The following is a 15,920-nucleotide window of genomic DNA, read 5'->3' on the forward strand; positions in this document are numbered from 1 at the left end:
TTCGAAATTCAGAAATAAAAAAATGTTATTTCCAAGCTTAAAAGGTTATACGTTAAAAACACCGAAGATATAATTTTTTTAATTTTTTATCCGTTATTTCCTATGGCAACCATATCATATAGCTGCCATAGAAACGATCGATAAATTGGTGGAAAAATAATTAGAAGCAAAACAGGAAGTTAGCTTCGGCAAGCCGGAGTTTGTATACCCTTGCAGTGACATCAGTGCAGTGGTTTCAGTGAGATTAAAAAAAACAAGAAAGGAAGTTAACTTCGGTAAGCCGAAGTTTATATACCCTTGTAGTTGTAAAAAATAATCAATAATTTTATTAAATTTAATTCGAAATTATTAAAAATATAAAAATATTAATTTATATACTAATATGTTAAAAAGCCCCAAAGCTACAATTTGTTTCATATTACTTCCCATCAATTATCCGTTCGTTCCTATGACAGCTATATGATATAGTCGTCCGATTTTGATAAAATTTTATTCGAAATTCAAAACCCAATAAAAAATGTTATTTCCAATCGTAGAAGGTTATAAGTTAAAAAACACCGAAGATATAATTTTTCAATATTATTTTACCACTAATTTTCCGATTGTTCCTATGGGAGCTATATGATATAGTCGTCCGATTTTGATCAAATTTAATTCGAAATTCAGAAATAAAAATATGGTATTTCCAAGCTTAGAAGGTTATACGTTAAAAAAAAACCGTAGATATAATTTTTTTATTTTTTCCCCGATAGTTCCTATGGGAGCTATAAGATATACACTGCGTTGCAAATTTCTGACTGAAATCATTATACCTTCTGCAAGGGTATTAAAATTATATCTTTGGTGTTCTTCGACATATTGTCTTATAGTATTGCGAATATAATTTTTATATTTCCTTCGAATTTCGAATTAAACAATCGGACGACTTAAACATATAGCTGCCAAAGAAACGGTCCGAGAAATAACGAAAACAATTTTTTTTAACATGTCTGAAGCCAGCAACAATCTTTAAAAATGTAACATGCTGTTACTAAAGTTGATTATTTCTTATAATTACAAGGGTATACAAACTTCGGCTTTTGGAAGTTGGCTTGAATAAATGCATGAATTTGACCGTGTCGCATAAATAAATTTTATTTCACTCTTTTAAATAATAATAAAGTCCATAGCAAAAACGTAGTAATACTGTGATAATAGGAGATATAATTATGTTCAATAACAACAACAAAATGTTGATTTGGTACCTAAGTTTATTACAAGTTCCTTAGATACATAAAAGACCCGTTGGGAATTATAAAGAAAGTATTGTATGTTTATTATTTATTTGTATTACCATCCATGTATGTAAACTTAATAATAAAATGCTTGCCGTAAGGCATAAATATATATATATATATATAATTCGAAGCTGAAACCGATAACAATTCATATCAAAATCGAGGTCGTATCGATGTTTAAACCGAAAGAACAACATATCGACAGCGCACTTTCTCAAAGGCCATTCGCAAACCGAGAAGACTTCGATCTCGACTTCGAGAACTTGAGTATGAATATTCTAGCTGACTTTTCTAGCTCTTTTAGTTTCCAAGATGTCAGCGTTGAAGAATATATATACTTTATGGAGTCGGAAACGCTTCCTTCTATCCAAGTTTGGTTCGCGAGTCGCTTTTGCAACCGGGCCATTTACATTCCTGAAAAGAAAGAACAAGAATTATTCTATAAGCTAAAGGTGCAATGGAAAAACGAGCTGATCGCGCTTAGACCTGGTCCTGGTTTCAGTACGTCAAGAGTTGTTTGCATACCAACTCAACTGTAACCTTAACTGAAAGCACAGCCGAATCCAAAGTCGAAGCCAAAGATTGTAGTCGAACTCGCAGGCAGAATCAAAACGAAACACCACCGGGCTGGGCCGCGCCGCATGCCACTCGATGGTGGTGCCTGATATATCACGGAATTTGTATGTGGGTGTACTGGCTACATAAGCATAAGCCAAAGGCTGCGAAGGCGACTGAGTGAAACCAGTTGAGGAATATGAAGAACAGATAACGACGACTCCAGAGAAATAAAGACATACAACAAAAAGGCACGCGCGAATAGTCCGAACGAATCAAAGAAGGGACGGATGCGGATCGGGGGTGTGGGGATGGCAGCAGGAAAACCTTGACTTCCTTTGTTTTGTGCAAAGCCAAAAGCCAGTGAACTTTTCTATTAATGCCTACACCATTCAAAACGAGACAATAATTTTGTATGGTAAGCATATAAGTTGTGACGGGACAGCAAAATCCTCTTCACGCAAAACGGCCGATTAAAAATAGGTTGCTTAGGTTTGCAGTGCAAACTATAAAATCATAAAATTACTGTGTAGCCAAATTCTGTTAAATATGGCCTCGACCATCTGATACCCGTTACTCAGCCGGGTTAAGGGAGAGAGAGTGAGAATGCCACCAGCAAAGCAACAACTTTTAGAATTGCACACTGCTACAACTGCACTTAAAGAAAATAACCACAAATTTTTTTTATACCCTTGCAGAGGGTATAATGATTTAAGTCAGAAGTTTGCAACGCAGTGAAGGAGACGTTTCCGACCCTAAAAGTATATATATTCTTGTTCAGCGTCACTAGACGAGTCGATCTAGCCGTGTAAGTCTGTCCGTCCGTTTCTACGAAAACTAGTCTCTTAGTTTTAAAGCTATCGGGCTGAAACTTTCTCAAAATATTATTTTCTATTGCAGGTAGTATATAAGTCGGAACCAGCCGGATCGGACAACTATATCTTATAGCGTGTTTTTTAACATTTAACCTCCTACGCTCGGAAATAACATTTTTTATTTGGTTTTGAATATTGAATTACATTTTATCAAAATCGGACGACTATATCATATAGCTGCCATAGGAACGATCCGAAAATTGGTGGAAAATAATATGAAACAAATTATAGTTTTGGGGCTTTTTGACATATTATCTTATAATAGGGAGAATATACATTTTTATATTTTTGAGAATTTTGAATTAAATTTAATAAAATTATTGATTTTTTTTTATAATTGCAAGGGTATACAAACTTCTGCTTGCCGAAGTTAACTTCCTTTCTTGTCTTAAAATAAAATACGCTTTTTCCTAGTGACATCTTATAATAATAAGAAAACACAAAGACGGCGATGTAATGTAGAAGGTTCTTGTTTGATCTCTTATTTATCAACTTTTTTTCTATCCTCTACTTAAGCTCGTGGCTTATTTTGTTAAGGCCAATTGGAACTGATATAATTACTGCTATTTAACTGTAAGTTACAAATTAGAATTATGAAAACCAAATAATTAACCATTCTAAGAAAAGCATCAAATTCGCTAACGGTTTCCAACACCCAGAAAAGTTAAGAACAAAAACAAGAAAGGATGTTAACTTCGGCAAGCCGAAGTTTGTATACCCTCGCAGTTATAAGAAATAATCAATTTTAGTAAATAAATTTTTCATATTATTTTCCCACTAATTTCCCGATTGTTCCTGTCTATATAATATAGTCATGCGATTTTGATAAAATCTAACTCGAAATTCAGAACTAATTAAAAAATGTTATTTCCAAGCTGAGAAGGTTATATGTCAAAAAGCACCAAAGCTATAATTTGTTATATATTATTTTACCACCAATTTTCAGATCGTTCTGACTGAGATAACCATACCCTCTGCAAGGGTATAACAAGAAAGAACGCTATAGTCGACTTCGACGGGCGGTTGGTGGGTGTTAAAGCGGCTAGTGATCCTAATCAAGAATACATATATCTGACGAATCTAGTATACCCTTTTACTCTACGAGTAACGGTTCTTCTCAGTTTGAAAAAAACGTAGAAAATTGAGAGCATGAGGAGTTAAAGACGGGATGTCCTAATATTATCGGCTGTTATCGAAGTGAGCCTCTAATTATTTTTTCGTTTTGTTAGATGAATGTAAATGGAATAAAAACCGTATATACATTTTTAAAGCCGTCAAAACGAATATCTTCTTTTCCCCTTTGCTCCCTTAAACTGAGTAACGGGTATCTGATAGTCGACGCACTTAACTATAGCATTATTCCTCGTTTTTGTTGACAATTGTTCATTATTGTTCAAGAATTGATTCAAGTAGCTGGCCAACGGTAACATCTGGTGTTTTCTTGGGTTTTAGGTTTATAATATGCATAATTAAAATTGTTTCTTGTTACTCTTCCTATAATGAATATATATTGATTAATATTATTTTAACAATTTATTTTTACTGTCATGGCACCAGGAGAGTTTGAGATGGCGATTTCTGTAAATGTATACCCGGAGAATTAAAAATCTGATTTGATAGTGATATGAAAGGTAACGCAAAACTAAGAATATGGCTCATTAACCCTTAAGAAATTTTATTTAGTTTTTGAGAAAGAACAGTAAAAGTATTACATCCTTACGAGCTTATTTAGAGCTGATAAGTAATCAAAGTTTCGGACCATCGATGTTTTTGAACGTAAACATCGATGAAACATCGATCTTTTCAGTTAAAGCATAAAATCAACAGTCAACATGTTTATTTATAGAGATCATGTGGTTTGTTCTTGTTATAAAACAAGACCCTATCAACGATATTTGATTTTTAAGCAGATATCCTGTCGGATTCAATCTGGTTGCATATCGACATATTGCTTTCTCTGTACTTCTTGAAGATCTCTTTCAAACCAGCGACGTTTTCTTCTGGGGTTTTGTTCTATGCTGTATTTTACTCTTCTTATCTCTTTATCGCTAGATAATGTTATTAAAATAGTAAAACAACAACAACAAACTTAATGGGTACATAAAAATTGCCGACACTTTAATGTTTTTGCATACTCGTGAATACACTTTAACTTGTATTTAGAATTTGACAAAACTGAAATATGCGTGACAAAAACTAATTTTACTTACACTTTGTCCTTAATAAAGACATATTAAAAACTATCGATAGTGGCCAAAGAAACATCGGTGCATAAAAAATGCATGAAACGTCGATGGTATCGATAGTGGCATCGATTGTATTCCAGCTTTGAGGCAAAGCGTCGCGACGATCATGCTCAACAGTATATATAGGTTTTAGTGAATAAAAATGCTTGTACATTTCATTAAATATAATTATTTCTAAAAAAAAAAGATTAAAACGTTGCCCCCCTCATTTTTTTTTGGATAGGAAAACATTGTAACTGAAATGGAAGGGTATCGTCAATAGCTATCGCTATTGACGGTTGCCAAAAAGTCATAGAAAAAGGTATAGATCTTTTAAAGACAATTCAATTATTTCCATAATACATAATTAAAACTTAGTTGTTCAAAACCGGTAAAAGTGGATGTCTTTGTTGTATAATAACTTACAAAAGTGATATTCTTAACAATATGTTAACTATGCCAAATGTTGATAAATCTTTAAAGCTACTTGCGGCCTTTCATCTTAATTGAAACATTTCTCTCAAGCTTTTTGAATTTTAAGAAGCTAGCTTCGGCGAGATTCGTCCGATTTTGATAAAATTAAAATCGAAATTCAGAACTAATTAAAAAAAGCTATTTCCAAGAGTAAACTATAATTTGTTTCATATTATTTTTCCACCAATTTTTCGAACGTTCCTATGGCAGCTATATGATATAGTCATCCGATTTTGATAAAATGTAATTCGAAATTTAAAAACAATTAAAATTTGTTATATGTTCTTATGGGACCTATAAGATATAGTTGTCCGATCCGGCTGGTTCTATAGGCTATAAGATATAGCCTATAAGATAAGATATAACACCTGCAATAGAAAGTAGACTTTTGGGAAAGTTTCAGCCTGGTAGCTTTAAAACTGAGAGTCTAGAAACGGACAGACAGACTGACGGACAGACGGACATGGCTAGATCGATTCGTCTAGTGACGCTGATCAAGAATATATATACTTTATGGAGTCGGAAACGTCTCCTTCACTGCGTTGCAAACTTCTGACTTAAATCATTATACCCTTTGCAAGGGTATTAAAATCGATGCTTTCCTTTTAGTTTTGCGATATATCTCGGTTGGTGTATACTACCCCAGTCGAAGCAGAGCAGATGTTTAATTGTGCAGCTATACGGTAGTTGCCTTCGCACACTCTCCCAGTGCGCTGCCAGAATAAAAATTTACACAGAAATGAACTGTTTTTATGCCCATAGATTGACCACCCCCACTCTAACGACCAAAAAATGCAACATGCTGTATAAGCCGCTAGGTGGCCTCGCATTCTTGAAAAAACGTCGGAAACGTCACGAGGCATTTGACTACAGCGTTCTAATTTTTATGCCCGTTACGCAAATAGTAAAAGGATATACTACACTAGTCGGCATAGGTTTATTGACAAAACCAAAGTTCAATATACTCATAATTTAAACTTATTTCTTGGCATTAATCGAAAGGTAATTTAAATTCCGTATTTATTGAAAAGATCGAATTTGTGTAAAAATCTACTTTTTTAACTTTCTTCGTCGTGAAACCTTAATGTTTCACGTTATGTGGCGTGCTAGGGAAATGTCGTAAACGTATGACAACTATAGTGGATCGTATACATGTTGTACGATTAAAAGCAATTAATTTAAAATTCTAAATTAATAAAAATGTTTTTTCTTGTTTTTTAGCTCCAATAATGGTAATGACTACGGCTCTCCAATGTCCAGTTCTGATGTGGAAACTTTTAACGGCAAAATAGTTTACAATCTCGATGGCAGTGCATACATTATTGCCACAGACAATGCCAATGGAAGTGCATCGGGGTCTGCTAAAAGTTGTTATGCCTCAATTTCGACATCAGTAAAAAAACTTTTGAAGGTCAAAGATCGTGGACAGGAAGAAAACGAAAAGGAACACCAGCATCAATATCATCAAGATCAAAGCGAAACACAGGAGCAGGAACTAGCTGATGTGGACGCTGGTCCTGGTGTCGAAACCTTGGGAGGAGCTTCCTACAAATCGAGTCCAAAAATACATTCCTTTCGTGTTGTGTCCGCGCAAGATGCAAACTCTACTTGCCAGGATCAAATCAGAGCATTTAAAATCCAAAAACCAATTTTAATGTGCTTTATTTGCAAGTTGTCCTTTGGCAACGTTAAGTCCTTTAGCTTGCATGCGAACAGTGAACACAGACTCAACCTGGAAGAGCTGGACCAGCAGCTACTTAATCGCGAGTACTCGAGTGCCATTATTCAGCGAAATATGGATGAAAAGCCGCAGATATCCTTTCTACAGCCCTTGGATAACAATGCTGCCTGTGCTACCAGCGATGACACCGATAAGGTTCAAATAGCCCCTGAGGGAAGTTGCCCCACTCTTACTCCATCTCCGCATCCAGTTCTCGGTAATGAGGATGAGGTGGAGCTAGAGAACAAGCAGGAGGCTGAGCAGCTCCGGGTTCTAGACCAGGGCCCGGAGCAAGACCCTGAAACTGATCAGGAATCTAGTAGTAGTAAAATGGCGGCACCTAGTGCATATCTCCCATTATCATCGCCTAAAGTAGCAGTAAAACCTACTGTGAAATGTGGTTCCTTAAACTCAGCAACAGCAAAGACTAATAACCTATCAAAAGTATCCTCAACCAGTTCATCTACGTCGGCATACACATCCGGAGAGTTCTCATTACCCAGTACTGATAATATAAGTATCAATAAGTCAACCAATTGTAACCAAGGAGCAGAGCCGCCGTCTTCCTCTTCTTTGGAGGTCGAAATGAAAATGGGCTCTATGTCTGCATCACCTCAAACAAACGAATCGGATGTCCCCTGCTCAGATCTTATGCAGCTGCAGCATGTGGCGGCTGGTGGCACATACCCTCCTCAAGTCAATTCATTCCACGCATCCTTAGCAGCGCTGGCCGCCAATGAATCGAATGACAGTCGGGTTAAGCTGATCACAGAGTTCCTCCAACAGCAGCTGCAGCAACATCAGCAGCAAAGTTCCTTATTTCCCAGCCATTGTCCCGATCATCCAGACCTAATTGGTGTAGACTGCAAAACCTGCGAACTTCTTGACATCCATCAGCGGTCAAGGTCGCCGCCCTCATCGCACCAGCATCTCCCACAATCTCTACCCCAGCTTCATGTTCAGTCTCAGCCCCTGCAGATCCCACATCGTTCTCCGTGCAGCAACAGTGTTGGCCTGCCCATATCACCTAGTGCGTCCTCGGTAACCAGCGCTGGAAACGCTTCGAGCGCCACTTCCAGCTTTACAATCGGCGCCTGTTCCGAGCACATCAATGGTCGTCCCCAAGGAGTGGACTGTGCACGGTAAGCGGTCACATAGTAGCCACATAGTGAAGAAGCAGCTCGGGTTTCTGTCCAGGCTGGGGGATGTATGTGCTTTGGAGAACACGGTTGCCGCAGGCGGCTTGTGGCTGATTAGTAAAGGGTTGTCGTCAGGGCCTGCAGCCGACCAAGTACAGGGTGCAATTATTGATTTGTTGGAAGGGGTTGCGATTACGTGTCGTTCACCGCCCTAATATGCGTAATTATTAAGGCTGTTTGAACTTGGAACTTGTAACTTCCTTCCACTGTTGAACAATAAGTCATTAGGCCAACGACAGCAGCAATAGGTTTTATGATTCGTGCCCAGAGGCCAAGCTGTTCATTTAAACGCAAATGACTATTGGGACTCGGAAGGGAAGCAGTCCGGTTAGTTAGATTCCACTGATTGCATCGCACTTGAATAGTAATGTTTGCTCCTAACTCCCCAGACGATGTGTCGTCGGAAAATATGGCTTACCTGGCTATTTTCAAATACATACTTAAAGGTTTGTGTTTTATTAATTGTCAATAAATAAAGGGAGGTTTTTTGATTCCTTCATTTGTAGAAGAGAAAACTAAATTCCGCACGAAATGAAACTCTTATAAAGAGTAAAACCCGGTATTCTTGGTCTAAAAGGGTTATTGTACTCGTCGGAATGTCTGTAAGAGAAGAGGATAGGGGGTCGTGATCAGTTCGTCTGTCCGTATGAACGCTAAGATCTCGGAAACTATAAGAGCTAAAGGAGTCGGACTTGGCATGCATATTCCTGGGCTTCCTGCTCAGCGCAAGTTTGCCACGGCCACTCTAACTCCCACAATTCGCAAAAGACAGTAGAGCCTTCAGCTTTTATGCTAGAAACAAAATTTTAACTAAAATGTATTAGTCCCTTCAATACCTGATAAGAGCTCTCATCATTTGATGGTTAGGCTCCCAAAAAACAGGAGCCAAGATAGAGAGAGCGAAAAGATAAAGAAAGGGCGGTAGTGTAAGTGTGGCACACTGTAATAGATATCATCAAATAGGAGTACTTTATTATTTTTTAGGAGTTTACCCTCTGAAGAGACATTTACCACCAAAATACATAGGCATACTTCTTACTTTTAAAGTAAACTTAAAACTTTTCTTGGTTACAAATGTCAAAGAGGTCGGAAAGAAGCCAGTCTCCTTAGGTGTATCACGACTTTTGTAAAGTTAAGTTCAGTTTTTTATTTAAGATTTCTTATTTTTTGGTAAACTAGATAAAAAAGATATAGTTTTTTATGTTACGAACAATATGTCATACCTGGGCAAAATAAGTTGTAACCGTCTAGTGTTTCCTGACTTAAAAGACACTCTGTTGATATACCTGCACAAAGAAAATGAAAATGTTAAAAAAAATTTGTTTAATTTATTTGAAGACTCTGTCATTATTAATAAGTTCCATTCCATGCCACTTTTCGAGATTGATCCCATTCATGTGTAAATTATACGCCTGCATATTTCAATTAACAGATTGTTGGAAATCTTTGTTATGTTTCTATGATCTGTAGAGAGACTCGTGGTAAATATTGCAGGAGGGTGAACAAAAAAAAAATTAAACCAATTGTGCTGATTTCACTTAATAAATGTTTCTGTCCCGGTCCCAATTGTCACAATTTAATGGTGTCGCCTGGGTCGAGGCGAGTATCTGTGGGTTCGGTATCATTAAAATTTTGCCGTCACATTGTTGGGTGCCGGTGGCTCACTAATGAATGTAGAAACTTTTGTTGATTAAATTGAGCACATAAATCACATATAAAAATTAAATAATGGGAAGGCTAGTTAAATCAAACCAGCATCACTTGATCTTTATCCTTGTTTATAATTGTTGGCGTTATCTAATAATGACTCTGTTATTATGCTTATTTTTCGATTTCCACAGTTGTGAATTGCTTTTAAACTCGGCTCGATTAAACAGCGGAGTGCAAATGTCCACCCGCAACTCCTGCAAGACTCTTAAATGTCCGCAATGCAATTGGCATTATAAATACCAGGAGACACTGGAGATCCACATGAGGGAGAAGCATCCTGATGGGGAGAGTGCCTGCGGTTATTGCCTAGCAGGTACTTGCTTATAAAGTCTTAAGAAAAATAATTTTATTTATGTTCTAGCTTATTACTTACTCTAAAAAATAACATGATTTTATATTGCCGCATGACAAAAAAATTTCAGAACAAGAAATAATTAACTTAAGTAACACCATGTGCAATTTTGAGGGATTGTTGCTGACTTCAGTTATATTAAAAATAAATTATTTCATTCTTTTTTTTAGACCATTTTTTTTACATCTATATGTTATAGTAGTCCGATTTTTTTTAAATTGAATTCGAAATTCTTAAAAATTAAATAAATGTTATTTCCAAGCTTAGAAGGTTATATATATTCATATATTGAAACTAATTTTTCGATCGTTTCTATGGCAGCAATAAGATATAGTCGTCCGATTTTGATTAAATTTGAGTCGAAATTCAGAACTAATTAAAAAATTATATTTCCAAGAAAAGGAGGTTATTTGTCAAAAAACACCGACGCTATAATTTGTGTCATTTTATTTTCCCACCAATTTTCCGATCGTTCGTATGGCAGCTATATGATATAGTCGTCCGATTTTGATAAAATGTATTTTGAAATTCAGAACTAATTAAAAAATGATATTTCCAAACGTAGGAGGTTATATGCTAAGGAACACCAAAGATATAATTTTTTAAGAATTGTTTTTCCGATTATTCCTATGAGACCTATAAGTTATAGTTGTCCGATCCGGCTGCTTCCGACTTATATACTACCTGCAATAGAAATAGGATTTTTGGGAAAGTTTCGTCCCGATAGCTTTAAAACTGAGAGACTAGCTTGTGTAGAAACGGACGGACAGACTGACGGACAGACGGACGGGGCTAGATGGATTCGTCTACTGATGCTGATCAAAAATATATATACTTTATGGGGTCGGAAACGTCTCCATCACTGCGTTGCAAACTTCTGACTGAAATCATTATACCCTCTGCAAGGGTATAAAAATAATATTCCAGGCTTAAGCCGTAATTTGCTTAACATTAATGGAACAAAGAAACTTAAGATATGTATTCCTCAGAAAAATACTAAAATAACTCAAATCAAAAACCCGAGTATCATCAAAAAAATGTAATTGTCTTATCGCTGAAGTTATTTCCGCTGATTCTTTTCGTTAAAAATATTCTTATAAAAATTCTTATATAGTAGATTTAAGGAAGCGTTTACGACAAATATGTATATATTGTTCGTTAGGATCTCTAACATAGTCTTTTTACCTAGGTCGGTCAGTCCATCTGTCAATAAAAATAGTTTTGCAGTTCAATAAATTCAATAAGTTAATTTAGAAACATTTCATAAATCAAATTAAAGGGTGGTATTGTTTTGAAAATAATAGATGTTAATGGGTGCGTGGCACAATTTTTAATAAGTATCCCTTATTCCACTTAAGTTTGTGAATACCAGGGGTTTCACAAAAAAAGGACTGTAATTATTTAAAAAAAATTATTGCTTTTCAAACTCGAACTTTTTAAAATTTAAACTGTTTTTTTTTAAATAAATTTAAAATATCGTATTTTAAAAGCACTTGCCAAATTTATTTATTTACATTTTTCTTGCGGCACAGGACAGCAGCATCCTCGGCTGGCACGGGGAGAATCCTACTCCTGCGGTTATAAGCCGTATCGCTGTGAAATCTGTAACTACTCCACGACCACTAAGGGAAACCTTTCCATTCATATGCAATCGGATAAGCATCTGAACAATATGCAGGAGCTAAACAGTTCTCAAAATATTGTGGCGGCTGCGGCTGCTGCCGCCGCGACTAGCAAACTGTTGCTATCCAGCTCTTCGCCCCAAGGATCTTCTGCAGTTACATCCGGCAGTGTACCCAGCGGTGCCAGTGGCAGCGCTTCTAGCGGTGGATCAAACAACGTAAGCGGAAACGCATCACTGGGAACAAACACACAGACCACCGGCACAGGAGCAAGTAATTCTAATGCCAATACCGGGAGCAATGCTAGCAGCTCCAAGCCAAAGCCCTCGTTTCGGTGCGACATCTGCAGTTACGAAACTTCAGTGGCCCGCAACTTACGCATTCACATGACCAGCGAGAAACACACCCACAACATGGCTGTGCTGCAAAACAACATCAAGCACATTCAGGCGTTCAACTTCTTGCAGCAACAGCAACAGGGTGCCGCTGGCAACGTTCAAGGACAAAGCTCTGGTGGTTTTATGCCCGAGGTTGCGTTGGCCGATCTCGCATATAACCAAGCGCTTATGATCCAGCTCCTTCACCAACAACAACAACATCAGCAGTCAACTAATTCCAAATTGTCACCCTCATGTTCGCCTGTAAGCACTCCGGATCAGTTTTGCTTCTCTCCCAAGCCAATAAAGATTGGTCACGGAGCAGGAGTAGGCATGGCCCTCGGAATGCCAATTGGAATAAGCCAATGTAATGAAGGACCCGGAGACCTGGCTGGTGATCCACATCCGCTGACCAAAACTGATAAGTGGCCCACGGCTTTCTATAGCTGTCTAATCTGCGACTGCTTCAGTACGAACAACTTAGACGATCTTAACCAACATTTACTCGTAGACAGATCTCGGCAATCCTCTAGCGCCTCATCCGAAATAATGGTTATTCACAATAACAACTATATATGTAGGCTATGCAATTACAAGACGAATCTCAAGGCCAATTTCCAACTGCACAGCAAGACAGACAAGCACTTGCAGAAGCTCAACTTTATCAACCACATCAGGGAGGGTGGATCGCGTAATGAGTATAAGATGCAGTATCAACAACAGCTGGCCACAAATGTGGTGCAAGTGAAGTGCAACTGCTGCGACTTCCATACAAATTCTATTCAGAAGCTGTCCTTGCACACACAGCAGATGCGTCACGACACGATGCGAATGATATTCCAGCACCTTCTGTATATTGTTCAGCAAAGTCAAATGCACAAGAAGTCCCTAGGTACGTTGGAAGATGATCCTCAATGCTCTTGTCCGGACGAAGATCAACAATCGCAATCGACCAAAAAATTGCTTCTTTGCCAGCTGTGCAACTTTACCGCTAAGAACCTGCATGAAATGGTTCAGCATATAAAGGGTATGCGGCATATGCAGATCGAACAATTTATTTGCCTGCAGCGACGAAGTGAAAACCAGGAAATACCCGCACTAAACGAGGTGTTTAGAGTGACGGAGTGGACCATGGACAACGAAGGTATGTCCAAAACCTTTTAATGACGTTATTTTTAAAATACGGTTCTTATATAATATCTAAAGAGTGGGATTATTTCTAATCGAGAATTTGTATACACTTGCAAGAGTATTATGCTTTTCGGCTCTTTAAAGTAAATATATACAGGCTGCAAAAACTAGGAGAGAAAAGAGAAATACATTTTACATACAAAAAACACCAAAGATATAATTTTTTATTTTTATAGTTACTCGTAAAGTAAAAGGGTATACTAGGTTCGGCAGAAAATATGTAACAGGTAAAAGCGTTTCCGACCCCATAAAGTATAAATATTCTTGATCAGGATCACTGACCAGTTAGAGTGGGCGTGGCTAAAATTTTTATGGGTCAATCGATAGGTATTGATGAGACAAATACATTTAATCTAAAATATTTTTCTAGCATGAAAACTGAGGTCACCACAGATTTGGGCGGTTTGTGGGCGTTAGTTTTCGTCAATCAAATAAGCAATAAAATGCTTTTCTTATTTAAGAAAAAAGATTGCTCTTTTAATCGCTCAATACCTTCCAACCCGTAATTAAAAAGAAATCGTTTGCTGAAATTTTGAGAAAATAGTCAAAAAGTGGTTTTGAAAAAGAACTTAAAGAAGAAGCATTAGTTGTTTAAAACCTTTAAGCCTTTTAAATCTGTTTTTTTTATTTTCCGCTAAACTAACTAGTTTTTCCAGGAGTCGTAGAACAAAAGTATTCTGTCTCGAACTACTTCATACACACATAAAGTTCCCAAGATCCGAAAACAAAATTTTTGATTCACCTGAAACTTTTTTATATATCTATACTATTTGGTAAATAAGTAAACACGCATATCACCATTTTTAAAAATTAAAAAAAAGAACGAAAAAATTGTTGCCGAAAACAAAATATTTTTATATTTAATTTTTTAAAATTGAAAAAAAACGAAAATCAGAATCACTACACAAGTGGAAATATATATGCACCCTTGCCTGTCCATTTACAATAAATTTGGGCCGATTAAGTCGATTAGGTGGAACACAAACTTGGGTAGAGTCAAACGTGATTTTTATGACATAGTTACTTTTGCCATATTGCTTAAAACATATACAGACTAGAATACGATATTCTTACACTGAAACTTCGACACTAATTTCGGGCAGTTCTATTTCTATGTCACTATGTCACCTTTCAAAACTAATATGAAGGATGTAACAATATTTTATTTATTTAGGCTCGCTTTCTTATTGTATGTATAAACATGAAAATATACGTACGCACGCTTTAATCCCTACGTGCATACAAATGGAAATAAATACAAACGCTGCCCATGGTTTCAAAAATCTCCCCTGCCACAATCCATAACCATATTGCATTGTATAATACGGTTCGTTCGTTCGTAACTCATCATTAAGCGCTGATTTCAGTTCAATTTCTTCTGCCTCGCTCTTCGATTATTATCGTTTTCGTCTTTGCTTGGTCTCGTCCTCGTACCCATCCTCACGTTCGGAATCATCGTCGCGTTTACGTAAATTCTTCTTTGCCTTGGCTCTCGTCTTCGCCCTCTCTTTTCCTTTATCGACTTATGTGCGCTCTGAGATTTATACGCTGAAGCTGACCCTTAAGGAAATTATTACAAATTACTTAAGAATGCAAAAACGATTATGTGTATCCATCGAATTTGCAATTAGTGACGTGCACACTTTGCTCCACACCAGTCTTAGTCTCAGTCTGCGGCCAAGCTCAAGCAAAGGCTCAGGATAGTCTTTCTTTGCTTGTATAGGTGTACGATACCCACAGTCCAAAAGACCAAACAATTCACTCCACTCCGCAGTGTGAGATTCCCATATCAGATGCTCGGCGTCGTGCAGGCCCGAACCGCAGGCATAGCACCTAACCACAGAACAGCGGTCCCCGAACACCGAACACCGAACCCCGAACCCCCAGCAGCAAAAATGAACCTCGCAGAGACACAACAAACAGTCGCCGCTCCGCCACCACTTCTTACGGCAATGCGGATATATGGCAACACACATAGCAGCACCACGCACCGCATCAATTTTAAGCCAGGTCAGATTGCCCTTGCCCTTGCCACCATCACCTGGACCTGCGCCCACTCCTTTTGAGATGTTGATAATTGCACATACTACTCTACACCAATGTAGGGTGTCTCGGGTCTATATGCAAAATGTAGACAATGGGGACCAAATGAGACCTGCACTCTTTGCCTGCCTGCTTCATATGTGCTGTCTGAAGAACCTTGTGCCTGCGGATTTTAAAAGCAATCTCCTCTGCGTTGGCCAGCTGATCTTTTTCCTTCGTCTCTAACATTTGTCCAAGTAGTGCTCGTTATATGGAACATCTTATTATTTCGCATAGTTTTTGGAGCACTATGTATAGGTA

At 37.4% G+C, this 15,920-nt stretch overlaps 1 protein-coding gene across 9 annotated transcripts in view; it reads left to right on the forward strand.

Annotated features, from left to right (window-relative positions):
- LOC108035982 (zinc finger protein 2) overlaps window positions 1-15,920 on the forward strand; it is a 55,513-nt gene that overhangs the window by 24,507 nt on the left and 15,086 nt on the right. For 8 of the 9 annotated variants that reach the window (XR_001768817.3, XM_017111821.3, XM_044091309.2 and 5 more), the window contains 3 exons: window positions 6,628-8,268; window positions 10,167-10,348; window positions 11,920-13,530. Coding sequence is in view for 8 of the 9 variants with exons in the window: in XM_017111821.3 (XP_016967310.1) it covers window positions 6,659-8,268; window positions 10,167-10,348; window positions 11,920-13,530 (3,403 nt within the window). In the remaining variant the exon portion in view is untranslated. Of the gene's footprint in view, window positions 1-4,323; window positions 4,339-6,627; window positions 8,269-10,166; window positions 10,349-11,919; window positions 13,531-15,920 lie in introns of those variants that run through there. The other variant, XM_050887011.1, reaches the window with a different exon arrangement.

This window comes from Drosophila biarmipes, chromosome 4 (assembly GCF_025231255.1).
Source record: "Drosophila biarmipes strain raj3 chromosome 4, RU_DBia_V1.1, whole genome shotgun sequence".
Lineage (NCBI taxonomy): Eukaryota > Metazoa > Arthropoda > Insecta > Diptera > Drosophilidae > Drosophila > Drosophila biarmipes.